This window comes from Canis lupus, chromosome 9, assembly GCF_011100685.1.
Source record: "Canis lupus familiaris isolate Mischka breed German Shepherd chromosome 9, alternate assembly UU_Cfam_GSD_1.0, whole genome shotgun sequence".
In the NCBI taxonomy this organism is placed as follows: Eukaryota; Metazoa; Chordata; class Mammalia; order Carnivora; family Canidae; genus Canis; species Canis lupus.
The window spans coordinates 19,181,702-19,208,553 of NC_049230.1; the positions used below are offsets into that span (position 1 = coordinate 19,181,702).

A 26,852-nucleotide genomic window follows, 5' to 3' on the forward strand; every position below is an offset into this window, starting at 1 on the left:
ACAGTACCGGGCAGTCATATATATGAAAAACTGTAATCACAATGCCATGTAGAAAGTGGAGCGGGAGTTACATGTGACTTGTGGGGGTCAGACTTGAAAGTTCCCTGGAAAAACACAACTAAGAGGGAGCAAGCAGTACTTTTATTCCTACTACAATGATTGTACTAATAAACACCCAACATTAGGAAGTTGATGTTTCTTGCAGGGTAAGGAAACGCTTTTGAACTGTGTTCAGGTTAGGTAGTGCCAAGGCTGGCCCTTTGCCTCCCTCTGGATTAGAGAAAGATCAACCTGTTGTTACTCATAAATGAGGCTCCAGAATTTCTATGGGGGATGAGAGCAGGTGGATTTCGTATATCAGATGGACACTAATGGGGGAGGGCCAAAACTGCCCCAAGGCCACCTTTGTCACTACCACTGCTCCACATTCCTGCCCTTTGCCTGGCTTTCTAGAGAGGACAAGATGGGAGGAGATGTGGAAGCATCTTGAGTTCCAAGGGTGATGAGCGATCATGGAGGAACTGCATTCATTTGTACACATTATCTCACTTAACCTCCTAATACTCTAGGAGGTATTATTTAATGCAGTAAATTGCACCGTCTTTGGAAACAGGTAGACCGAATTCTTTCCGGTTGTGCGACCTCAGCCAAGTTTAGTCTAAGACTTTTGTTTCTTCATCTGTAAACTGAAGATGTTGATTCTCACCTCAATAGATTGTTGGATGCTCAGTAAGTAATAATATAGAAAAAGTAATGATACAGGGTCAGGGTTAGTAATTTGCTCAAGGTTATAGAACTTAGTTAAGTGGCAGACCTGGGACTCCGATCCTAGTTTAGCTAATCCTATAGGCCATGTTCTTCCCACTAGTACTTTGTAACTGGGTATAATCGTTTTGGGCAAGTTTCCTTAAGACCTCTGGGCCTCAGATTACTCTATGTAAAATAGAGTTCATTCATTAAAGTCTTGTGTCAAGGTGTGCACATAATAGAGATTGCAGCTCCCTTCTCCTTCCTCTTTTCATGCCACGTAGGTCATTTATCTTTAACTTCTAAAATGGACTCTGCAAGCACTTTATAAGCGGGCGCAGTTGCACAAACACTTATTCAGATCCCCTTTATTTCCTCTTTTTTCCCTTTCCACCTAGGCTCCCGCCCCACCCAGAGCCAGGCCACGCCCTGGCGTGTGACGTCAGCACGCCTCGTGCGTCGCGTCGCGGCGCTCACTGGGGGCCCGGCTTTCGCCCGCTGCTGCCGCCGCCGCCGCCGGCCGCGGCTGCTCTCCCAAGATGGCGGCTCCTCCGGGCGAGTACTTCAGCGTTGGGAGCCAGGTGTCGTGCCGGACGTGCCAGGAGCAGCGGCTGCAGGGCGAGGTGGTAGCCTTCGACTACCAGTCCAAAATGCTGGCTTTAAGTATCCTTCGCTGCGCGGAGCCCGAGCCCGGGCCGGCGTGTATGTGTGGTGGTGGGGGGGTGGGGGACGACGGCGGCGGCTGGGGCCCTCTCCGGGCCTAGGGGCGACCGGCTACCGCGGCGCCCGGAGCGCATGCGCACGGCCCTGAGCTCCCCTCCCCCTCTTCGCGTGTCCCTCGGTCCGCTTTGGGGACCCTGTCTCCCATCCCTTGTGGGAGCTGGGCCCCGAGCGAGGGTCAGTGGGTGGAGGGGGGCTTGACACGCGGATGCCTTTTCGGGGGAAACGCTGTGAGAGGCGATACAGTGCTCCAGAGAGAGAGAGGGTGGTCGTGGGAGGGGGCTGGTGGATTGGAGCCCGGATGGAAGGGGGGCGGGTAGAATCATGTGGGGAGGGGGTGTGTAGAGTAAAGAGCTGCTAGTAGGGCTGGGGTATGGAGTTTAGGAGGGGGTGTCTGCTGGGAGGATTTGGTTCAAGGAACGGCGGTGGGGTGGTGACCAAATGGGCCTCGCCTGCTTTGGGGGGAGAGTAACTGCAGGACAGTTTGTATCTGAAATGGGGATAGGGGCTTATTTTGCTGGTGTGTGTGTGTGCGTGGTGCTGTTGGGGGCGGGGAGTACTGAATGAGGTTTCTCAGTCATTTGAAAATTGCTGTTTTGAGAATGTTTCCATTGGAAACCTGGTCCCAGAGAGAAGGCCACGGTTTTTAGGGGCTCGTGTAGGGTTGTGTGGGTTACAGGTGAAAGAGTAAGTTACGTTCCCTTGCTCAGCCCAGCACATGGAGTCCTGACTTTTCCATAGTAGTTGCCTCCCCTTTTGGAAGTGGTGGTGATTAACAGAATGGAAAAGAAGGCCTGCTTCTTTGGGGTGGAAATGATTTCTGAATTACTCCAGGAAACTCAGTCTTGGAAACAAAATAGTTCCTGGTTGTAATAAATGTACCACCCCTTCCCCTCTTTTTGAGCCACAGGTGGGTTTATTTTTTTGAGGAGTAATCCTTTATGGCATCTTTCAAAAGGAAGTTTTCTACTGAATGCTGCATTTGAGTGGCAAGTATTTTAATTTATTTAACCACTAGTTGTAGATATTTTTAGCTTAGGAAGATGTCCTCTACAGCAAGAACTGTTGCTTTTTTTGGGTAAAATGTAAAAACTCAGACCTGGACCAAATAAGACCTTTTACATTAGTGGGTTAGTTGGAAGGATTTTGGAATGAGGAATTACTTTATTTTTAATTGGCATATAATATACTCTTGATAAATAGTTGGAGGAGGGGTGAGTGAATGAATGAATGAATAAATACATATATAGATAAATGGGTTAAGTAGCTGGGTTCACCTTGAGTGAGCCTCCTTTCCAGTCCTATAGTTTTCTCCTCTGCGGAATGGGAAATCTGAAATCGAAAAAAGTGAAAAGAGCAGTATATAGATGAAAGTATTATACCAAGAACAGAGAGTAATGCCTCTTCTGTGTGGTTCCTTAGGTCCAAGACAAACTCTATATATGGCATTAACACTGCATTATGCTTCCATACAACCAGTAGAGAGGTGACGGAAACCCTTTCTGAGGCTTCCAATTTTGGATGGTATTTGGCTTTGAAAAGCTTGAGATCTTTTGGTTCTGGGGTTTTGAGCGGGTGGAAGGTGACAGGCAGAGATTTCCTGAGGAGAGCTAGGATTCTTGTAATGCTCCCCCTTCTTGCTCGTGGCACACCTGTTACACCAGCCTCATTTCAGTTGTTTTCCATGCCCCTTTTGGGATGCGTCAGTGCTGTTTGCCTCTATTTTCCTTAACTTTATTTTTTTCACCAGAATGTCCCTCTTCCAGTGGAAAGCCCAACCATGCAGATATCTTGCTCATAAACTTACAGTATGTTTCAGAAGTGGAAATAATTAATGACCGAACAGAAACCCCTCCTCCCCTAGCTTCACTCAATGTTAGTAAGGTAAGGACTTGCGGGCAGTTCTGGCTCCAAAATGGGAAACATTGAGACTCCTTGGCTCTTGGTGATACATACATTGTCTGTTGTTTTTCATTTTTTCCATTAACATAAAATTGTTTGTTCTGATACCTTTTTGAAAAACATACCGGTTTAGGTTTCTCCTTATTTCTGCGTACCTTCAGACTTAAGAAACCTTCTAATGCCCAAATAGAGAAATAAAATTGCAAACTTACTTTTGTCCTTAGTGAAAGAGGGCTGTTTTTTTTTGTTTTGTTTTCTAAAAACCTGGAGTCCGTGCGTGAACTTCTGGTATTAGTGGGGTTGGGTAGGGGTGATGTCTGTGAACCTCCTGAAATTGTGTGTATGTGTGCACACATGAATATATATGGTTTTGGTGAACATATGGAGTATTTTGCAGATCTGTGATTCATGACCTACAAAAATTTGAAAACTACTGCCTTAAAGCTTCATTTTTGTCTTTATGTTTGAATTTTGAGGTCTGACAGAATTAGATGTTTAGAGTAATCTTACATGTTGGTATCTTACATGTTGGTATCTTACATGTTAATCTTACACCCCCAAATCACTTTGGCTCATGAGTTCTATCAGGCAAAATTTCATGTATTATAAAAATAATACTACTCCATGTCCTGTCGTCTTTGCTGTCCTGTACTTTGAACACTCTTATTTCCAGAATGTATGGAGCCTCATCTTTCAGGACTTTGTTAATGGCACCTCTTCCAGGAAGTCTTCTCTGATCATCCAAGTAAAGTAATTTGCCCCCATTATTCTCTCATAGTACCTTATCCTTTAGAGCTAAGATGACATAGTGTTTATAGTACAACTTGGGACATTGTTGAGAATAAAGCAGAGTGCTTTTGTTTTACACTGAACAAGTGTAGATCAGTGTGTCCTGGGCATATTGGAACTTAAGGTTGCCCTATTCATAGCCTTTTTGTAATTATAATTGTGTATCATTTGTTTGCTTTTCTGTCTCACCAAACTTTGTTCTGTGAGGATGGGAACCATACCTGTTTTGTTCATGGCTGAATATACAGAGCCTTGTGCAGAGTAAGTGCTTAATATTCTTTGAATATAATATTAAACCTTCGATTTTAGTAGCAGGTGCCTTTCCTTAAGTTTCTTGAATTAGTGTGGTGGAAGTTTCTCCTTCTGGGGGAGTCTTGTAATAACATATTTTTTTGCCTCTCTGGAATATGGTATGTTGGCTACAATTCAGCAAAGCAAGGAAACACAGGCAGCTGAAACAATAGAGGGCAACTGAGGCTGGTGGAATATAGTTACCTCTGATCTGGAGCTCCCTTCTTGTCAGATTCCAGGGAAATGCCACTTGTGTTTTAGTGATGTCTGAGGACAGATTCGGAATGGTCTTGAGTTTCATATTAAAGGCTGTTGAATATAGAATGTCCCATTCTTAGAAACTTATAGATTTTTGAAACTCTGGCTTACGTACCTTCTTTTTTTGTTAGAGTGTAGGAGCCCTTTGAGTGGTTGTCTTTTTTTTTTTTTTTTCCACCTTCAAGAGATTTTTAAAAGATTCAAGTGAAATAGTTTATTCTTACTAGTATGTCAAAGAGGAAATAGGCTTTAAGTTATCCTTTAGTGTTTATAGGGTATGAGAAGTTTGTTACTAAACAACTGGGTCTTTAGTGAGTAGCAGAGGAAAGATTATCTGAAAGAGGGATGATTTTCACAAACATAAAAAACTAAGTTTCTGTTCTTGTGACCAATACATGCCATCATTTATTTGAGAGGGCTTGGAATATTCTGAGTGGAACTGTTAAGTAGGTGCTGTTAAGAGGTAATTCTCTTATGTTTGACCTCAAATATAAATAGTTCTTGGCTATTGAGTTTGCAGATTATCTTTGCTGTTAGGGTTTTGCTTTCTGCTGATCAGTTTTAATTTATTAGCATTGTTGTAAATTAGTTGTTTACCCACTCTTTCTTTCTTTTTTTTTTTTTTTAAAGATTTTATTTATTTATTCATGATAGTCACACAGAGAGAGATAGAGAGCCAGAGACACAGGCAGAGGGAGGAGCAGGCTCCATGCAGGGAGCCTGACGTGGGATTCCATCTCGGGTCTCCAGGATCGCGCCGGGCCAAAGGCAGGCGCCAAACCGCTGCGCCACCCAAGGATCTCTACCCACTCTTTCAAGAAAGCAGCAGGAATCAATAGGTTAGGGAAGACCAAATTTTTACTTTTTTTACTTTGTGGCCTGCTTGCCAAGTCTTGAAAAAGGTTTGCTGGGTAGAAGAGTCAGAAACTAAAAACCAAAATTAGGTTGGAGGGCTGCTATCTTTGGACTTCATTTACCCACTGTTTCATTTGCAGAGATGTTTAGGAGTAAGCTATATTGGCCTTGCCTTGAAGCCATTGTTTGAGGATGCTTTGAGAGTCCTCTCTGAATTTGGTTAGACTTAGAGAGCCTGTTGCACTGTTACTGAAAATTTCATCTGGGCAACTATTTACATATTGCTTGAATGAACTGAAAAGTTCATTCCACTGAAGAGCATGGACTTGGGTTTTTTTTTTTTTTGTTTTTTTTTTTTTTAAGATGGGGGATTGGGGCAGCCCTGGTGGCGCAGCGGTTTAGTGCTGCCTGCAGCCCAGGATGTGATCCTGGAGACTCAGGATCGAGTCCCATGTCAGGCTCCCTGCATGGAGCCTGCTTCTCCCTCTGCCTGTGTCTCTGCGCACCCCCCCCCCACCCCCCCCCGTGTGTCTCTCATGAATAAATAAATAAAATCTAAAAAAAAAAAAAAAAAACATTAAAAAAAATAAGGTGGAGGATTGTTTAAGCATGTTAGAAGGGAACTAAAGTGCTCAGAGATCCCTGGAATAAAACTGTTGCTGCTCACAGTCTGGGGGAGCACCACCTGTGTGCTCTACTTCCAGTGGAAGATACCATCACATGTTGGCTCATGTTGCTGATATAGTGAGTGCTCAGTTTAATTAATCCTGTTGATATAAATTGGATATTTGTTTACTCTGACCCAGCAGGAAATGGAAGAAAAAGACTTTTAAAGAAAATGCTTAATTCCAGCCCAACTAGAGAAGGTATGAACTAGCAGTTCTTAGAGATGAGTGTGTTGTGCTTTCTGTTGACAGTTCACTGCAGGCTAGGGAGTCCTATGTCTACAGCTGTGGGATGCGAGAGGCAGCTTGGAAGAGGACAGTGGGTTTGCTGAAGGTGGAAGTATAAGTATCATTTGATCTTCTCCACAGTACCATTGTATCCTGTTTAAGTGTTCTGATTTTCTGACTCCTAAGACAGAAGCATTTCGATAAAACTACAAAAGCACATCAAAACCAGTCATAAGCGAGGTTCAGGTTACTCACCCTGTGGCTTATTAGTTTATTCCGCCATGAGAAAGGCTTAAATGTTGCTTTAGGCTGAGAAGAACCCTAGGGCCCACGAGGCAGAATGAAATGTGTTTCTTAACAGGTTCCTTTGAATTGGCTCTGCATCTGGTTCTCTGGGGATAAAGACTACCTGTGGGTTACTAGTGCTCTCAGGAGATGATTTGGGACATGTCAACATTAGCAAGGTTCTCTCTTGTGTAGCATTATAAAACATTTCCTGAAAATCTGTTTTGTGCAATGTGTTGTGGAAGCTCTGCTGGGGACCACATTTTACATTTTTCATGTGCTTTACAATTTACAAAAGAGCTTTGACACCTCTCATTCCATTCTCACAACCACACCATGTGATCTTTAGAGTGTATTATTTTCCTTTTCATTTAATGGGTGAGAAGACAAGCTTATTAGTTTAAGTGACTTGTTCTAGGTTATATGGCTGGTAGTGTGGGAACTAATGCTTTCATTTTTTTTTTTTTTTGAACTAATGCTTTCATGAGCCACTCTCTGAACTAGAAATTGGTAGACATTTAATTCTAACAACAGTTTTTATGGTGTGGGTACCATCAACATCTCATAGAATAAACTGAGGCCCAGAGACAATGAGTTAGTATTTCAAGGTCATGCAACTAAGTCATAGAGCTGGGATTTGAACTCAGGTCTGATATTTTGACTGCCAAAGTCTTGTGTAAAATAATGTTTCTACATAGAAATCTCTGTACTGTGTGGTCAGGAGCATTGTGGTCTAGTAGAAAAAGCAGAAACCAAGAAGGTGAGTTTTTAAAAGTCACTTTTCTGCCTATTAATGTTACTAAGCAACAATTTCCTCACTGTAAAAATGGGATGATGTTAGTACTTATCTCATAGAGTTTGTTGTGGGGATTAGGTCAATTGACTAGAATTGGCAGATATTCTCTATTTCTGTATTAGCTATGTGTGGCTAACTGATGTTCCTTGAATAGACATAGGGGTAAGATGAGGGGAAAGGGGCATAATGACTGAGGGAAGGCAGCCAAGAACATGAATGCTATTACTATGTCAGTGCCTCCTGGCTTTGGATCTGACATTCATTCCAGATATCCAAATTTGCCAACCCAAGATTGGGGGAAATCAAAATTGTATTGAATACTGTTAATATGTAGTGTAGTTAAATGTATTAAGGAGATCTCTTCTTGGTGACCAGAATTAACTTGAACTTCCAGAGCAATGTTATCAGGTGGTGTAGTTAAGTGAACACTTGGCTGAGTACTGGGGTTTAGAGTGAGCAGTCACAGAACCCAGGAGGCTGTGCTTTCAACCTCTGAGACTCTTAGGAAAGAACTCATGGACACAGCCAAGGCAAATGTTTGTATTTGTTTAGATAAATGCATTTCATGCATTGAATGAAATGCATTTAAGTTGTCTTCTCTCTTTGTTGAGTTGGAGAAGACTTTCTTGAGATATTTGTGTATTGTAGGGAAGGCAGGAAAAGTGACAAAGCATAGAAAATTGAAATCCACAGATAAGGTGTCCACCTCCCTTACCAAACCACTGACTAGTTTGTCAGCCTCTTGTATTTATTTATTACCCATGTATATCTTAGTAACAAGCCGTGAGTTATCACCTGCAATGAGGAAGAAGAGATTCAAAAGGCTTATCGTTAGCCCCTGGTAATGAAGAAAGAGTTGGCTGCCTTTGGATAAAAGGAGTATTTGGAGATCGGTTGGGGCAGGGGGTGGTTCTGGTAAGGCTGAGAAAATGGAAGAGTCAGACTTCACTTTTTAAAAAAACTAACTTCAATTGCTCACCTTTAGGTATGATGTCACATTGAGGGAAGAGCTGACTTTTTTGTGTGTGTTGAGGTCTCCCAATTTCAAAGTTAAGATTTACCATAACTGTAGACTTTCCAGTGATTTGAAGGTTAATTTAATTTTTTTTGAAGGTTAATTTTAAAGTATGAGTAAACTCCTGGGGTAGTTAATAGCTGCTGCATTGTGGCCTTTGTTCATGGATTTATCTTGTTAGCTGGCCCTTGACCATATTGTGACCCTAATGTGTTGAGGTATGGTGTTATCACCAAATAGAATCAGATGGCCTGACCACACTATGCTTAGGTTGTGTGTATATTGGTAGGAGTTAATAATACGTGTAAATGTGGGAAGGGAAATAACTCCTTTTCCAAAGAAAGCAAAGCTTTTTTGGGACGCCTGGGTGGCTCAGCGGTTGGGCATTTGCCTTCGGCTCAGGGCATGATCCTGGTGTCCTGGGATCGGGTCCTGCGTTGGGCTCCCTGTATGGAGCCTGCCTCTGCCTCTGCCTCTCTCTCTGTCTCTTTCATGAATAAATAAATAAAATCTTTAAAAAGAAAAAAAAAAGGTTTTCTTGTCAGGTAAAATTTTTCTAGCTTCTAGAAGCTGTATATAACCTATTGGCTCACTTGATTTGAGTATATTGTCAGGGTCCCAATACCAGTTTAGAGATCAGTGTTTTGTACCTGGATGTGAGCAGACGCTCGTTCCTTTTTTTTTTTTTTTTTTTTTAAGATTTTATTTATTCATGAGAGGCACAGAGAGAGAGAGGTGGGAGACACAGGCATAGGGAGAAGCAGGCTCCCCTTAGGGAGCCCGATGTGGGACCCGATCCCTGAACTTCAGGATCACACTCCGAGCCGAAAGCAGAGCCCAACTGCTGAGCCATCCAGGCGTCCCGACACAGCTGTTTCCTCATGAAGATACAGGTTGGGGGTGATGATGATGAGCCCATTACTGTCAACTGATGGGATGTGTTAAGTAGCAAGTAGTATCAGATAAAAATTAGGTAGAATGATTGCTGTTTTTTTTTTTTTTTTTTTTTAAAGATTTATTTAAAGATTTTATTTATTTGACAGAGAAAACAGCAGGGGGAGCAGCAGGCAGAGGGAGAAGGAGAAGCAGGCTCCCTGCTTGGTGGGCTCCATCCCAGGGTCCCTGGATTATGACCTGAGTTGAAGGCTGATGCTTAACTGATTGAGCCACCCATATGCCCCTGTTTATTTACTTTGGTGGGGGAGGCAGAGCAAGAGGGAGAGAGAATCTCAAGCAGACTCCCTGCTGAATAGGGAGTCTGAGAAAGGGCTGGATCCCAGGACCCTGAGATTATGACTTGAGCTAAAATCAAGGGTTGGTCATTTAACCGACTGAGCCATTCAGGCTCCCTGACTGACTGCCATTTTAAAAATCACTAGCCTTGGGGATCCCTGGGTGGCGCAGCGGTTTGGCGCCTGCCTTTGGCCCAGGGCGCGATCCTGGAGACCCGGGATCGAATCCCACATCAGGCTCCCGGTGCATGGAGCCTGCTTCTCCCTCTGCCTATGTCTCTGCCTCTCTCTCTCTCTCTCTCTGTGTGACTATCATAAATAAATAAAAAAAAAAAAAATTAAAAAAAAAAAAATCACTAGCCTTCTGGGGGTGCCTGGGTGGCTCAGTCGGTTAAGCGCTTGACTCTTGATCTCAGGTCTTGATCTCAGGTTTGTGAATTAAAGCCTCACATTAGGCTCCATGCTCAGCAGGAAGCCTACTTAAAAAAATCACTAGCCTAAAAAAAAAAAAAAAAATCCACTAGCCTTTTGAAGGATGTCACATTCAGTGGCATTGAAACTGACAGCCATAGTGGGGGATGCAGTGCTTCAGGCTAGGGCTCATGACTCAGTTCAAGCCATAATGCATGGCAGCCAGCTGACCCTGTGAACCTTCATTAGGTTAAGGGTTTGGTTCCAAAGGGGGCTTTCTTAACATCATGGGGTGTGGAGGCAGTTCCCGTCCACCTGAAAAGACAAATTGCTGTGCCTGAGTGACTGGCAGAGGTGTGCATCAGTGTGTTATTGAAGCTACCTCTGCACTCTGACATGGAGTCGATTCAAAATGAGGACTTCACTGGTGAGTCAATGGTGGTATTACTTCTTCTGTTAAGGGGCGTTCTGTTTAGCCTTTCCACTACTGAACAGACTTGGAGGGAAAAGGGTGATGCAGTCAAGTTCTAGCATTGGAATTTTGAGACTAGCTTAGGTAAATACCAGAAACTACCCTGGAGAGACAAGCAAATCGTACCTGAAGTGGAAAATGAAAGGATCTGCCAAAAGCTAACAGTGTCTGCGGTAGATTGTGGGGAGTTTGAAGAACTAGGTTTTTTTTTTTTTTTTTTTTTTAACAGCTGGGCTGTTAATGAATTGTGTGACCGTATGTTAGTCATTTAACTGGAACTGGGAACTGTTCTGTGAAACTAATAGTTGAGGTTTCTTTTCCTCTTATCCTCCTCTTCTCACTCCCCCTCCTTTCCAGGTGCTGGGAATGTTAGGATGATGAAGACGCCTTTGCCCACAAGAATCTTGTGTTTGTTGGTAGTGAAAGGGGAGAGCATTGTTTAACCAGTGCTGACCGTATGGCAGGATTAGTGTTAGTGGAGGTATGAGCAAGATGCTATGAGCACAGAGCAGGGGCCAGCAAACTTTCTCTGTGAAGGGCCACATAGTAAATATTTTAGGTTTGTGGCCTGTCCATTCTCTGTCACAACTACTCAACTTTGCCTTTGTAGCAAGAGCAGCCATAGATGATATATAAACAAGTGGGCATGGTTTTTCTAATAAAGCGTAACTAAGACAGGTGGTTGGCCAAATTTGGCCCACAGGCTGTAGTTTGCCAACCCTTGGCATAGAGTAGTTAAACATTTTAGGGAAGGCTTTCCTGATGTAATAGTGGAGTAGGGTCTTGAAGAATAAGTAATTAGATAAAAGGAAGCTAAATGGAATCAAGCTAATTTTAATTTGGAAGGTGCTCCATTTGCCCATCTCTGCAATTTAGAAACTTTTGCTGTTCTGTCAGTAAGCTAACCTGGAGGTTATTAGTTCTCAGAGGGAGGGAAGGGACTTGTTATGTGCTGATAATGGTGTTAGGTGTTACATGCTTACTGAACTTCCAACAATAACCCTTCAGGATGGGCCCCAGATGAATGAATTGAGGCTCTGGAGAGGTTATGCATCATGTTCAGGTTCATGCAGCTAGTGTGTGGTAGGCAGGGGTTTGGGCCAGAATTACTTTTTGAGGGAGTAAGGGGTGTGTGTGGCTCTTCTGTTTTATTTTCTCTCTTCAGAGCCCAGGAAACAGGGCATGGCTCTTTGACTATCACTGAATAAAATCAACTTTTTTTTTTTTTTTTTTTTAAAGAGCGAGCAGTGCATGTGCTCCCTATCCCTAGCAGGGGAGGGAAGGTGAGAGTGGGGAGGAGAGGTGGGGGAAGGGCAGAGGGAGGGAGAGAGAATATTAAGGCTCCACACTCAGTGTGGTTTCTTAGCAGGCTCTGTCTCTGGACCCTAAGATCCTAACCTGAGCCTAAATCAAGAATTGGACTCTTAACCAACTGAACCACCCAGGTGCCCCCAAGTCAACTCTTTATTCCTTAAGTAGTCCCCCCGTTTTGGCACATAAAGGCATTTCCAACTTACTATTCCATTTATGTTTTGGAAGATGTTCTGTTTGGGACTTCTAGCCTCTCTAGCAGCTCATATAGAAACCAGAAAGGAGAGGGCACTGAGCCATTGGCTAAAGGAAGGTTGGATTGTATGGATTTTTCTGAAATGACCCACAAGCCACCTTCTTTGTGCTAATAATAAGGATGTTATAATAATAGTGTTGACAGCTAATACTTGTACAGTGTTTTACAGCTCACCTAGTGTTTTCATTTGGGGTATCTCTCCTAATCCTCGCAGCTACATGTGAGCTAATTTGAGTGGACACTCTCAGAGATAGGTTGTTGAGGTCAGATTTCAGCTTGTATCTCAGCAATTTCTCTTTCTGACAGGGCTGTGTAGAGGTTCCACAGCAGTACTAGTTTCAGGGTCTTAGGAGTAGGGAATTAGTTAGTGTCCTGGAAGTTTAGTTTTCTCTTGTAGTTATGAATTGTGTTTAGTGATATAATTACAAATAGCTAACAAACTACTGACTTAATGACAAGTAGTTTTTATTTTAAAATAGGTGAGAGAAAAACCTTTGCCTTGGCCTGGACTGGCTGTGACTTGAGGCTGGTCTATATTATGTAGTAGCAACATGATGATTTAAGTATCATGTCACCATGGCCCCTGGATTTGCAGGGTGTTTTTCATCATAGCTCAAAGCACTTAATGTATCTTTTTTTTTTTTTTTTTTAAGATTTATTTATTTATTTTGGAGATGGAGCATGAGCCAGGGGAGGGGCAGAAGGAGAGAATCCTCAAGCAGACTCCCCTCTAAGTGCAGAGCCCTACACACAGGGCTCTGTCCCACAACTCATGAGATCACAGCTGGAGCTGAAACCAAGAGTCGGAGGCTCAACCAATTTAGCCACCCAAGGCTCCCCTGCACTCAACATATCTTAACATTCAAGTGCAGGAAACTTGCTTGACTTAGCTTCCCTAGTCTTGGACCAATCAGAAAATGACGGGTCCACGGGGCGTCTGACTGGCTCAGTTGGTAGAGCATACAACTCTTGATTTTGGGGTTGTGAGTTTGAGCCCCACATTGGGTGTAGAGATTACTTAAATAGGTAAATATTAACAAAAAAAAATTGATAGGTCCAGGGGGTACCTGTCATTATTGGACTGAAATGCTTTCTCCACACAAGATCTGTTTTCTGAAAAGCATTCCCGTGATTTACTTTTAACAAAAGAAATGTCCTTGAGGTTCAGGGGGAGACTGGGGCCCTTTTCAGAAAAGAGCGGTCCTTCACTAGAATGCAGACAGCTGCGTTCTGCACTGGGGGCATTGGTGGGAATGCCAGAATGAACTGACAAAAAGAGGAGATGGCAGCTGAGTTTTTCATTTTTGGAAAAAAAAATTTTTCCTTTCTGAAAATATTTTCTTTTGCATTCAAATTTTATATTTTCACCAGTAATTTAGACTGACTTCTCTTAGGTGGAACTGTTTGTAGTACAGGGTTAAGAATGCAAGCTTCTGGAGTCAGACTAGGTTGAAATCCAGAGTTTCCCCCACTTGTGGCTTGGTAAACTTGGGCAAGTTTCTTAACAACTGTAACTTAGTTTCTCCATCTATTAAGTAGGAGGGATTTTAGTCCCCATTCCATAGGCTTGTTGTATGGATTTTTTTTATTAAGTTTTTATTTATTTATTTGACAGAGCATGTGCATAAGCAGAGGAAGTGGCAGGCAGAGGGAGAGGGACAAAGCAGACTCTCTGCTGAGCAGGGAATCTGATGTGGGGCTTGATCCCAGGATCCTGGGATCATGACCTGAGCTGAAGGCAGACACCTAACTGAATGAGCCACCTAGGCACCCCTCGATTTTTTTTTTTTTTTTTTTAAGATTTTATTTATTAGCACAAGTTAGAGGAAGGGGCCGAGAAAGAAGTAGAAGCAGACAGGGACCCTGACATGGGGCTTAACCCCAGGATCCCAAGATCATGACCTGAGCTGAAGGCAGATGCTTAAACCAGCCGAGCCACCCAGGTGCCCTGTTGTATGGATTAAATATTTTGATACATGTAAAGTATGTAGCTTGGTGCCTAGGATGGAGTAAGCTCTCGCTTAACAAATTGGGTCTTAGAATTTTATTTTATATTTATTTATTATTTTTTAAAAAGATTTTGTTTATTCATGAGAGACACAGAGAGAAACAGAGAGGCAGAGACACTGGCAGAGGGAGAGGCAGGCTCCATGCAGGGAGCCCAATGTGGTACTCGATCCCAGGACTGCAGGATCACACCCTGGGCTGAAGGCGGCGCTAAACCGCTGAGCCACCCAGGCTGCCCAAAATTTTAATATTCACTACCAGGCCTCTTAGGCTCTACAGTTCCTGTTTGATTCAATGTTTTGATTCATTATTATGTATTCTAAGACACAACGACAAGTGGGGTACTCTATTTTTGGAGTTCCCAACTATCTGGAGTTGGAAAGAACAGTATTTTAGTGAAACTGTCAGACAGGAGCTTTCAGCTAGGGAACAGGAAGACTTGGGGATACTGATTTGATAGCTGGAAGAAATATTTTCAGAGCTTGCTTGTTGCTAGCTAGGAAGGAGGGCTTTCCAAGAGCACACCCTGCAATTGAAACATCAGAAACAAGCACTGGTGGGCAGCCCTGGTGGCTCAGTGGTTTAGTGCTGCCTTCAGCCCAGGGTGTGATCCTGGAGACCCAGGATCAAGTCCCAGGTCAGGCTCCTGCATGGAGCCTGCTTCTCCCTCTGCTTGTGTCTCTGTCTCTCTCTGTGTGTCTCTCATGAATAAATAAATTTTAAAAAATATATTAAAAAAAAAAAAAAAAAGAAGCACTGGCCCTCAGTATGCCAATGGTTCTTGGCTGCCCTGGTCTGTCACCACTCCGCCTCTACCAGGCCTTGCGGGCAGTGCCGGCAGTTCCTGGGCAGCAGCTGCAGTGCTTCCTAACCTCTCTATGAGGGCAGCTGGTTGGACAGCCTGCATACACAGAGAAGACAAACTCAGAGTGGCTCATTGGAGTCAGTAGGTCACATCCAGCATGTTCCTCTTTGGACTCTGCTTCCCTTGTTGTATCAGCTGTCACAGCCTGTTAAATACTTGAAGTAGGAATCCCTCTGGATTCCCCACAGCACCTGTGCCTTCCTGGTCTGGGTGTGTGGGACTAAGATGGCCCAGCTGGTGACTGAATAACAAGATGAAGTGCATATTGCTTGGATTTTGTTGTTGTGGCTGCTCCCTTTTCTCCATGTCACTGAGCACAGGAGGAGATGAGTATGTTTGTTAATTGACTCTCTCAAGGGTTACCCAACAGCAGGCATGACTAGATGCCTTTTAATATTGATGTGCTTTGGTATCAAGTTTGTGTACTTTTCTTCAGTGCCCACTCAAGTTGCTATATGTAAAATGGCCATGGGAGGAAGCACTGGTTAGTAGACAGGGAATAGCTATTTTCACTGAGTTTCGAGAAAGGGCAGGTAAGTACAGGTTGGCTTGTGCACTCATTTCATTTAAGCCACATACACATTAGTAACAAATATTTGTAGGTTTGTGTTTCTCACTTTGCCTGAACCCCATGTGTTTGTAAAGTGGTGCCTTTATACTCTTTGAGATTCTAACCAGTTAGTGTTTCAGGTTTGATTGGAAGCGAGGCTAGCAGCTAGCATGTTTACATTGAAAATGGTTGCAGTACGGTTGTAGTCACTGAATTTAAAAAATTGTAATCGTGGTAACCCTCCCAAGCTTGAAAGGCACACCCCTACACCTCCACTGAGGGCAGCTTTTATTGGTTCCCTCTAGTGGTTTGACAATAACTAAACTTGTCTTGGAATAACTGGACCATTTATACATATGTATGAGTTTACAAAAATATGTGGGAGAATTTAAATCTGTGTAACTGCTAACTTGAGGGTAGAATGGTAGTTATTGGGTTTATAAAAGGTGATTATCTACATTTTTCATGAGTTTTCAGGGAACATTCCTAAAAAGAGCAAGGTGATCTCACTCCTAATTTTGAGAGAAGACTGCTAGATTCCTTTTGTGAGGGTAACCTTCCTTGTGCCTTATTGATAGGTTCTTCTGTGGGAGAAATTTACCCTTTTTGTACAAGTTCCTGGTGAAAGCAGATCTATGTAGCTGGATATCAGATTTAAACATTTTTCAGATGCCATGAAAATGCAATTCATAAACTGACAGCTGGAGGTATCAAGGTTTGCAGTGTGTCCAGATCCCCCAAAGCAAAATTGCAGGTACAGGTAGAGTAATTGAGGATATTGGGGCAAATTAAAATACAGTCAGTTTACTCTGATTTTTGTTGACTTTTCTAAGAACCTCTCCTTTTGGAGGGGGGTAAAGATTTAATTTATTTATTTATGGGCGGGGGCAGGGTGCAGGGAGAGGGACAGACTCCACACTCCGTGTGGAGCCTGACACAGAGCCTGATCTCACAACCCGAGCTGAAACCAAAAGTTGGATGCTTAACCAACTGAGCTTACCCAGACTCCCCCTTATCTAAGGCTCTTCTTTATCATTTAGCATTTGGGATCTGTTTGCACTATGAGTTCACATGGAGAATCATCTAGTCTATTCTCCTTTGCTTTCAGGATAGTCTTTGGAGGAGATTGTACAATTCGTATTTTAGGGGGCTAGAAATGTACTTTGAAATTCTTGTTCTTTAACTGTTGTGCTGCTGTTACTCAGGCTATCCAAACAAATCCCTTCTGGCTGAGATTTATATGCATATTATTCTACCTCTGGCAAAAATTCAAAAGTGACTCCTCTCTCAGCCTTTTTCCCTCTTCTTCTAGCTTAAATTTGTCAGTTCTGTTCTTAAATATTCTGCATAGGTGCCTGGTTTCCCTGAGCCATTTCTTCTCTTATTGAATGGGTGATGTTCTGTTTTTAATCTCTGTAGGTGACAAGGATGTTTTGCTGTGGGTATCCTGTATTATTTAGTCAACACAAGCTTTATAGAAGCAGTTTGGTCTGACCCAATACTGGGAGATGTTTTTGGTTTTCAGGGATAAACATTTTTAAAAAAGACCTCTGGGGCAGCCTGGGTGGCTCAGCGGTTTGGCGCGCTGCCTCTCAGCCCAGGACGTGATCCTGGGATCGAGTCCTGTGTCGGGCTCCTTGCATGGAGCCTGCCTTTCCCTCTGCCTCTCTCTCTCTCTCTCTCTCTCTCTCTATGTCTCTCGTGATTAAATAAATAAAATCTTAAAAAATAAAAAAATAAAAAGACCTCCAAATGAGACCTTCGAACCTGTTCATGGGGTAAGGTAAACATCTACCTGGTCACTTGCTCTCTGTAGGAACCCTGCAAGAGCATGATTAATCCAGGGGAGCTCTGTTGTCCCCTAGTTTTTCCTTCTTTCCTTGGAGACTTCAGATTTTTTACAGGGTTGTTTGGAACAGTGAGACTCAAGGAAACTCCTTGTTATCAGGGTTTTTTTGGTGACTAAGTTTTGCTTTTTGCTGCTTAAAATACACCACCAGTGGTTCTCTTTCCATAGAAACTGAATGCTTTCTTACTGCAGTTGGGATTGCCAAGGCTCATGGGAATACTGTCAGCCCTATGCATGTATTTCTCTGTGGAGTTCCAGCCTGATGGGGCCAGCATAGCGGGACCAGGCTTGAAAGATTATTTATTTTAGTGCTGCTGTAGTTATCTCTTCATGTCCTGGGGACCATGTGAAAAATGAGCTCTGGCTTCAAATCACTGCAGTTTTGGTGTTTCTTTCCTCTTGCCCCTAGGGACACTGAAATGACAGTGTGCATGACCTCTCTCTTCTGTGTTCACACCCCTCACCCCTCAGATGATCTTTGAAACTCAGAGGTAGGGCTCCCCATATCCCAGTTGAAGGTCTCCTTTTCTCTTCTTCATAGTCAAACCCACACTTTAATAGAGTGCTTCATTTTGCTAACAATTAGAACTTTGCCTCTAGAACTGTACTTGATCTCTGGTTTGAAGGGTCACTGTTACAGTGGAATATAAATGTTTAAGAGTTCCAAATATTGGGGCACCTGGGCAGCTCAGTCTGTTAAGCATCTGCTTTTGGCTCAGGTCACAGATCCTGGGATCAGGTCCTTGGTCAGTCTCCCTGTTCAGCAGGGAGTTGGATTCTCCCTCTGCCTCTCCCCCCGCTCATACTCCAGCATGTGCGCGCTCTCTCTCAAAGAAATAAAAAAAATTTTTTAAAGATTTTATTTATTTATTATGAGAGAGACAGAGAGAAGGCAGAGACACAGGCAGAGGGAGAAGCAGGCTTCTCGCAGGGAGCCCGATGTGGGACTCAATCCTGGAACTCCGGAATCACGACCTGAGCTGAAAGCAGAGACGCTCAACCGCTGAGCCACCCAGGCGTCCCAATAAAATAAAATCTAAAAAAAAAAAAAAAAAAAAAAAAGAATTCCTAATAGCTAGGTACTTTGGGGATGTGTGTGAGGTATGATCTCCCTATTTTAAGGAACTGGTATTTGGGGACAAATTATGTGTTCTCACGTGTGTGTCTGTATATGTCTTTAGTATACTAGCTGCAGCATCATTATACTAGGCTGTTCATGATTGTGGGCCTGAAAAATCTCCCAAATCATTTGTTTGACTTTCAGATGCATTATCGACTTTTCATTTTGGCCGTCTAATCCAGCATATTTGTTTTGTCTTACCCTTAAGTTTGTATTCCTGGAGTCTCTAGCACCAAATACTGTAGGGTGGGGACTAGAAGTATATTAGAGGGTCAGTAGAGGTTGATACGGCAACACACCCCTATTGGGAGGGACTTAACTAGATTTTAGTAGACTACAGTAGTCCCCCTCTTTATCTGCAGGGTGTACATTCCAAGACCGTGGAGGGTGCTTGAAACCATGAATAGTACCGAGCCTTGTATATACTAATTTTTCTCCTGTAGATCAATAACTGTGATAAAGTTTAATTTATAGTTAGGCACAGTAAAGATTAACAACAACGATAATAGAAAAATTACAACAATATGCTGTAATAATAGTTATGTGAACACCGTCTCTGTCTCAAAATATCTCATTGTATTGTTTTTACTCACCCTTCTTGTACTGATGTGAAGTGATAAGATGCCTACGTGATGAGATGAAATGAGGTGAATGATGTAGGCACTGTGATGTAGCAGTAGGTTTCTGTTAACCTGACCTGATGATATGTCAGGAGGAGGATCATCTGCTTTCAGACTGAGGTCGACCCTGGATAAGGGGGGGGGGGGGGAACTACTATACTATAGATTTTATTAGAATTTCTTTTGATCAGTTTATGAGTGTTCCACTAGAGGGCAGATAAGGAACAGATGTAAGGTAGAAGGCAGACCATTCCATTTTCTAAAGAGCAGGATAGTAGTAGCTCACATTGAAGGTGGGCAGTATCCATGGGTTAGGTTTACTTGAGTCTTGGCTCCCCATGTGAGTACAGATAGTGGTATCAGGAAGGTAGTCTTTAGAACCTCAAATTCTGGTCTTTGAAAGTGTTGTAGATATTAATTTCTAAACTCTAGCAATGGCTGATAAAAATTCTTAATTTTTTCCTTTCATAGAAATGTGTGTGTTATCTTTTATCTGATCATCACTTCCCAGTCCCGCTGTGTAACATTGCCCTGCATTGTTTTCTTCCTAGCTCCTTAGTACTGTCTGAAGTTACTTTGTGTTTTTATTTGTAGTCTGTGTCCAGTCCTTGCTTCAGTGCTGTTATCTCAAGTCTAGCACAGTGTATGTCTGGTACCTGGTGGGCACTCAGTAAGTACTGGTGGAAGGAATGTTTGCCACTGTAGCAGTAACTTCTCAGGTATATCATGTATGTGTTCCATAAACTCTGAAAAAAACGGAATCTACCAAACCAGTCTTTTCCAGCCTCCTTTCCTAAACAGGTCCTGACTGTTGGGAATAATGAAGGTGAATGCTTTTCTGAGTCTCTTTCCTCTCCCCTACCCTAGCTTGCCAGCAAAGCACGGACAGAGAAGGAGGAGAAGCTGAGCCAGGCCTATGCAATCAGCGCTGGTGTTTCCCTAGAGGGCCAGCAGCTCTTCCAGACCATACACAAGACGTGAGTTGGGGGAGCATAGGGGTCCCTTGTCCTGGGGGTGATGCTGCCTGGCTGTGCTGTGTGGTAGCCAGCTGTTGGGTAGTTGTGTTCCTGAAAGTCAGTAGAGATGCTGGTTAGTGTGTCCGCAGCACCTCTGTGTCCAGGGATGCGGGTGTCTATTACCTTTCTGTACAGGAAAATGGTGTAATTGTGGACAAGTTGTCTTCTCTTACCTTCACTTTCTTCATATGTAAAATTTGGTTTGGGATTAGATTATCCTAAAGATCCCTTTTAGAGCTGGTGTTCAATAATTTAGAGCTTGTGGCTTCTTTCTCTTTCATTATTTTGATCTTCTTGTACCTTTCTCCAGAAGCTGATGCAGTTTTATTAAAGGAAAGTTACATGTCTCTGTCTCTCTCCAATTGTACATTGGGGTGTATATACGGAGTCAGGGAGAGCAGAAGGCCACCTTATTACCACCTCCTAAAAGACATTTTGTCACAGCAGAAGTCATTTGACTCTCCACTAGCTTCCCTAGCTGCTGAAAAACTGAAACATTTGACACTCCCCCTCCCCCCTGCTGCCTTCTGTTACCCTATTTAACCACCTGGGTCTGGTGCACAGATGGCAGCTGGCATCAGAGCTGTTTGAGGCCGTGGAATGAGTATCTGAACATTTACAGGTATGTGAAGGAACTCTGAAGAATATCAGCTGCCCTGCGTTTCCCCAAGTGTGAACTGGAATGGGTTTTCCCAGTCTGGCAAGTGCCCAGCTGTCTGAAAATTGAGAAGGGCCAGTTTGAGGAGCAGTTTCCATTTTAGGAGGTGGGAGGCAGAGTATAGATCACAGTAAGATGGGGAATTTCTTTTTCCTGTCTTTCTAAAGGTGCTATTTCCCTCTAGGTCAGAGGTTGGCAAACTCTAGCCAAATCTGCTAGTTTGTTTATTTATTTATTTATTTATTTTTTAAACATTTATTTTTTTATTTATTTATGATAGTCACAGAGAGAGAGAGAGAGAGAGAGAGGCAGAGACATAGGCAGAGGGAGAAGCAGGCTCCATGCACCGAGAGCCCGATGTGGGATTCGATCCCGGGTCTCCAGGATCGCGCCCTGGGCCAAAGGCAGGCGCTAAACCGCTGCGCCACCCAGGGATCCCTGCTAGTTTGTTTATATGTCATCTGTGACTGTTTTTGTAGTTTGGTACAGCAGCAGAGTTCAGTAGTTGTGACAGAAATTGTATGGCCCTTACAGCCTAAAATACTTGCTGTCTGACTCTGTATAGAAAAAGTTTGCCAACCCCTACCCTAGGCTGCTACTTAAATTGAATCTAGTGGCCTGTTCCTAGCTGTTCATTTGAATTCAATTTGGATTAGACTTCTGAGGCTGCCACCAATATAGGCTGTCCCTAATGCTTCAGAGTAACTCTTCTGGGCTCTCCTCGGAATGGAATATGCGTCATGTCATTGCTTTTCCTAGCCAGTGGTGCCCAGGAAGTATTTCTTGGCTACTACACCCAATGGGCTGCTGGCATCTGGTTATTGCCTGAGCTGTGAGCTGAGAAGTGGGGGGTCAATTTTCTGGAGTTATTTATTCATCAGGCAGGAGGTTTGGGATGCCTGCAAGAGGCAACTTTCACCTGCTCTCTTCTCCTTCCAGCATTAAAGACTGTAAATGGCAAGAAAAAAACATCGTAGTCATGGAAGAAGTTGTTATTACACCCCCATATCAAGTGGAAAACTGTAAAGGCAAAGAGGGGAGTGCACTGAGCCATGTACGCAAAATAGTAAGTAAAGGAGCTGTGAACCTTTAGAGAAAGGATGATTCCTTGGCCTTTACCCCTACAGCATCAGGGCAGGACCTTGTACTTTAATCCCTGCCTGGTGCGACCTACCAACTTGAGGGTAGCTCTGCCTAGCCCCCTGCCCCCTGCGCTTCAGTGCTCTGCAACTGTGGCTTGGCCATGCCTGTGGGGATGGAACCCACTGGGCAGCGTGCAATAAAGTGAGTGGTTGGCCCCATGTCCTCAGCACTGTGGCTTTTTGGAATTAACCAGACCATTCCATGGTATTGAGCCTGAACAGTTCCTCTCATCCCAGGCTGGGTTCTTCTCAGAAAGGGCTGGTTGGTATAAATCAGTTGATGTTGGCATTTCTGACCTTGCATATATCATGTGACTGTCTAGATTGAGTGGCAGCATTTGTGAGAACACTCTAAGCATTGAGAGACCATCATTGTGGATGTAAACATTCTAATACTGTTAATACCTTGTCAGCTTTTTATTCTGCACTTAGGTGAAGAGGGGGGAGGGAGTTTGGGCATAATAATCTCCTTTCATGCTGTGTTTTAGTTTATAGGTTCACCTTCTTTTAGAGAGTCTTAGCTGAACCTGTAGCATATGTGGTTGAAACAAGAGGCCCCTGCCTACGTTTGTCTGGGAAGGCCCGCAGACACCAAGGGGAGAGGTGCCTGAATGGTCCATGAGATGGACAGCCAGGATGGGCTGTGGATGCCCAGAGTGAACTGTTTGGGAGGCCTTGGTGCCCATCTCCTGTTCTGACCTAGGCTGAACTGGTCTCTTTCAGGTTGAAAAACATTTTAGAGACGTGGAAAGCCAAAAGATACTGCAGCGTTCACAAGCCCAGCAACCACAGAAGGAGGCTGCCCTGTCATCCTGAGTCCACACACATGGAGGACTCTTCCAGCATCCAGCCAACGAGGCGATGGTGGTGGCTTCGGCGGAGGCAGGCCGGGGGAGGGAAGGGATCCTATATTTCCTGTTGGCTCTTGTTAACAGAGTCAGCATTTCCAAATCTTAGACTTGAACAAACAAAACACCCAACAAAAAAGAACAAGAGAATAATTTAAAAGTTGAATCATTACTTGACTAACAGACTTCGGTCCACCATGTCCTTTTCACAGCCCCTTCTGGAACAGTCACCTTGTTAATTTTATTTTTGAAAATTCCTTTCCTGCTCTGCCCTTTCACCTCTCACTTTCCTAGTCTGTCCCTGCCATTCTGTTTTTATAAGTGGCTACACTTGCCTTCTGAGTGATCGAAAGAAACTTTTACATCTTCTCTTCCAAAATAAAAGTAACAAGCTGACTGTGATACTTAAGTTGAGACTAGAGCAGCAGACAGAGGTCTCACTTTAAATTTGTCTTTTTTTTTCTTTTTTTTTTTTTTCTTTTTTTGCACAGGGCATGGCTTGAATTAGTTTTATTTTTCTTAACTTTAAATATATATATGAAAATATATATTAAAATGTTCTCTAAATATTTTCTGCTTCTTGCAGGTCTCTTTTTACTAGATCATGGCCGCTCTTCCCACCTCATCCCTTCGAAAATAAAAACGTATTACCCTCCCCACCACCTATAGCCAGGCAACTAACTTGACTTGGTTCACAGCAAGAATCTTCTGCAGCACTTTCTAGAGCCAGTGTTTGCAGGTGGGATTCGGCTGTGAGGGTTCCTGATGGCTTTTTAGTCTGTGTGTGTGTACCAGTCTCAGATTTGGCCAGAACCTCAGGATTCTCCCTCTGCCTTTTGTCTTACTTCATGGTACTAGAAGAACTTCTCACCACTCTCCCGTCTCCTAGATGGGAGAGTCAGCTGCCCTGTCTCCCGTGCCCTCTGCAGGAAGAACTATTTTGCATGGCACGTCTCAGCTCCTCCTCGAAGGATGATTTTCTTCCATAAGAAACCTGGAGCCCACCTCTCCCAGTCTCTCGAAGTCTGTATCCAGAGCCACTAGCCCAGGAGAAAGCTTGGGTGACCTGTAGTTTCTCTTCTCCCACCAACCTCCTGCTTTTATGCCCTTCCCCACCCCACTTAAATTTTACAAGCTAACGATAGTTTGTATATGCTCAGCCGATGGGCAGAAAACCTGGAGAGAACTTCTGGACTTTAGCCCACCAGTTTGTCTGGTTTGACTAACCTGCTGAGCACGAAAACTGGCACCCGTTGTCCCTGTGTCTTCAGGGCAGTCCAGTGGGGCAGAGTGTGCCACCAGCTGAATATCAGGCACCTAGTGGGAAGTGGGTGATGCTCATGTGACTGGCTGGAGCTTTGGGGGTGGGGTGGGGGTTAACTACTATCTTTTTGGCCATGATCTCTTTCCCCTTCCTTTTTTTTTTTAATTAAATAAATGGATCAAAATTAAATAATTCAAGCCCTGCCTTCAAAATGAATTTTTTTTTAGTATTGTTTAGCAAAAACAATAAAACCCAAATTTTTTTAACCATCACTCATGTGTCAGGTTTGTACATGCTCTAGAGACCCCAGAGGGAGGGGATGTAAGGGGAAGTGTGTTTGGTAATTTTTCCCTTTAGATTCTCTGCTTCCTACTCTTTACCCTTCCTCCTCCTACCCCTGGAGCTCACCCAGGGATATAGCGCAAAGTGTATAATTTCAAGAAAGGGATTCAGGGTTGGGAGGTATGTGTGAGTGGGGTAGGGGCGCAGAGGGATGGACACACACATGAGGCCGTTTGTTATGGGCTGTTTGGAAGAAAAAAAAACAAGAGAAGACTTTTATATCCACCTGCTATTGGCCAGAGCTAGATTTAAAATACCAGGCCTTCAATTTAGTTTGCACAGAAGTGTAAGCTGCTGAAGAAGATAAAAAAGGGAGAAAGAAGAGAGACCTTGTAAGCTCTGATAGGAGTACTTTTGACTCTAGTTTTCGTTTATAAAATGTTGTGGGGGAACTTTAAGCACTTCAAGAGGTGGAGTTACGACCGTGTGAAAGGCCGGTGAAGAAGAAAGAACCAGGGCTTTGGAGGCATAAATAGTTGGGCTCACATCCCCACACCTCCCATTCCTCACTTTGAGACTGTGGGTAAGTCATTTCACCAGCGTGAGCCTTCGCTTCCCACTGTCAACATGGAGTCCATACCCATCTCCTAAAGTTGGTGTAGAAGGCTAAATATCTTTAGAATGCTTGATACCTAGAAGGTGCTCTGTCAGTGTTAGCTTGGTCCTGGGGTGGTTGACTCTGGGGATGAGATTAGGATTAGATGGTCAGCAGAAACTCTGGCTTTGTTTCAGAAGTCTTCTCTAGATTGTGTTTTAAGTGAGGCCGATAACATAAAACGGGCAAGGATGGGGATGTCTCAAGAGTCCTGCCTTCTGTCTCTGATCTCACCTCTACCTCTGCCATGGAGTCCTGGGAAATTCCTTTGATTATAATATGGAAACCACTCCTTTCACAGAAGGAGAGTGGATTCCACAGGGCTAAGTGACTTGTCCTGAGAACCCCTGCTACCCATGGTGGCAGAGCTGGAATGGAACCCCAGCCTTTTATCCTCCCATAGGCTCCTAATTCTGCTCTGTGACTTTCTAAACTAATGGCATGTGCATTGCTCACTTGTTTGCCAGGTGTGGAGTGCAACATAGATGGGTGAGAGGCGCAGGAATTTCCTGCTAGATTGGAAGAGCACTGAGGTGCTGAAGAGTGTGGTTCGGAGGGCTTGCATCTCTGATGACACGCGCAGGTAGTTCTATAGTGTCTCCTTGGTCTTGCAGCCTTCTCTTCCCCAGTATACGTAAACCTCCACCCTGGCACCCAATGACCTCCCTCCCCACTGCCACATGCTTTTGGGTGTACTGCTGGGTAGAATGTGGAGTCAGGGTATAAGGAGCATTCCCACAGTGAGTTGATACTAAATAGTGCTGTTCAGAGTCTGAGCAGCTTCTTGCTTTGAAAATTACTCAGGCCCTTCAGGGTTAGGTCAGGGGCTTCAGCCGGGATCCAGTGATTTAGGGTAAAGGTTCCTTGACATTTTTGAAGTCAAAAATGTGTGTGTTGCAATCTGTTCTTCCACAAGGCATACTAGTTAGTAAAGGAAAATGTAGAGAGCTTTCAGTCCTATATGGGGATAGAGTCTACTATCCTGTTGACCCATGGTGAGAACATACAAGACGAGGACCTGTAATGTGCGGGGTGAGTAGTGGTGGGGAGAGAGGCAGGGGTAGGTTTGGGAACTAGGCTTGGTCATCTGGGTTGGATGATGGTCATTGTTCACATGGTGGGTTTGCCTTTTCATCACCGTTGGAGGCTGCTCATGCCAGAGAATTCCCCTTTGAGAAACGAAACCACCAGTGTGTACTGCCCAAGCTTAAGAGATTCGACATAGTAGTACCAGGTACCTTACAAGTGACAAAAGGATGCTGTTAGGCTGCCATCCACTGGTCGTAGACTTCTGTTGGGTAATAAAGTTTCACAACGAGTTTGTTCTGTTTTATTATAAAAGCCTTACAGGGCTCATTATAGGAAAGCTAGAAAATAAGGCAAACGTTTCCCCCCCCTCCCACCCTCTGGGGCTAACAGTTTTCATACCCTCTAGATTCTAAAGCACTTCTTCCCACTCCTTGTACTTCTGACAACGCAGTGTATTTCAATGCAGCGTACTTCACAATATCAGAAGAAAGATACTTGCCAACTGGTTGCCTCACCCCCAGCTGACGAAGTGCACTCTAATCTTAGCATCTTGGAATTGTTATAATAGAAGAGGTATGGGGCTAGGTGATCTCAGATCACTCCCAGCCTATCTTGTTTTATCTCGTCTGTCTGATCCTCCAGTGCCTTGCTTCAAAGCCACCTGCGAAGCCATCCTCGTCAAAGTGGAAGGCAATTCCTAGAATTGTTTTGGAT

General features: G+C 43.7%; 1 protein-coding gene across 1 annotated transcript; it reads left to right on the top strand.

The window, feature by feature from the left end:
• Positions 1-1,173: 1,173 nt before the first annotated feature.
• On the top strand, positions 1,174-24,369 carry LSM12 (LSM12 homolog). Its single transcript, XM_038547147.1, has 5 exons — positions 1,174-1,410; positions 3,218-3,351; positions 20,112-20,221; positions 21,858-21,984; positions 22,784-24,369. The coding sequence occupies exons 1-5, from the start codon at positions 1,287-1,289 to the stop codon at positions 22,874-22,876; spliced, it is 588 nt and encodes a 195-aa protein (XP_038403075.1). The 5' UTR covers positions 1,174-1,286; the 3' UTR covers positions 22,877-24,369.
• Positions 24,370-26,852: the final 2,483 nt, after the last annotated feature.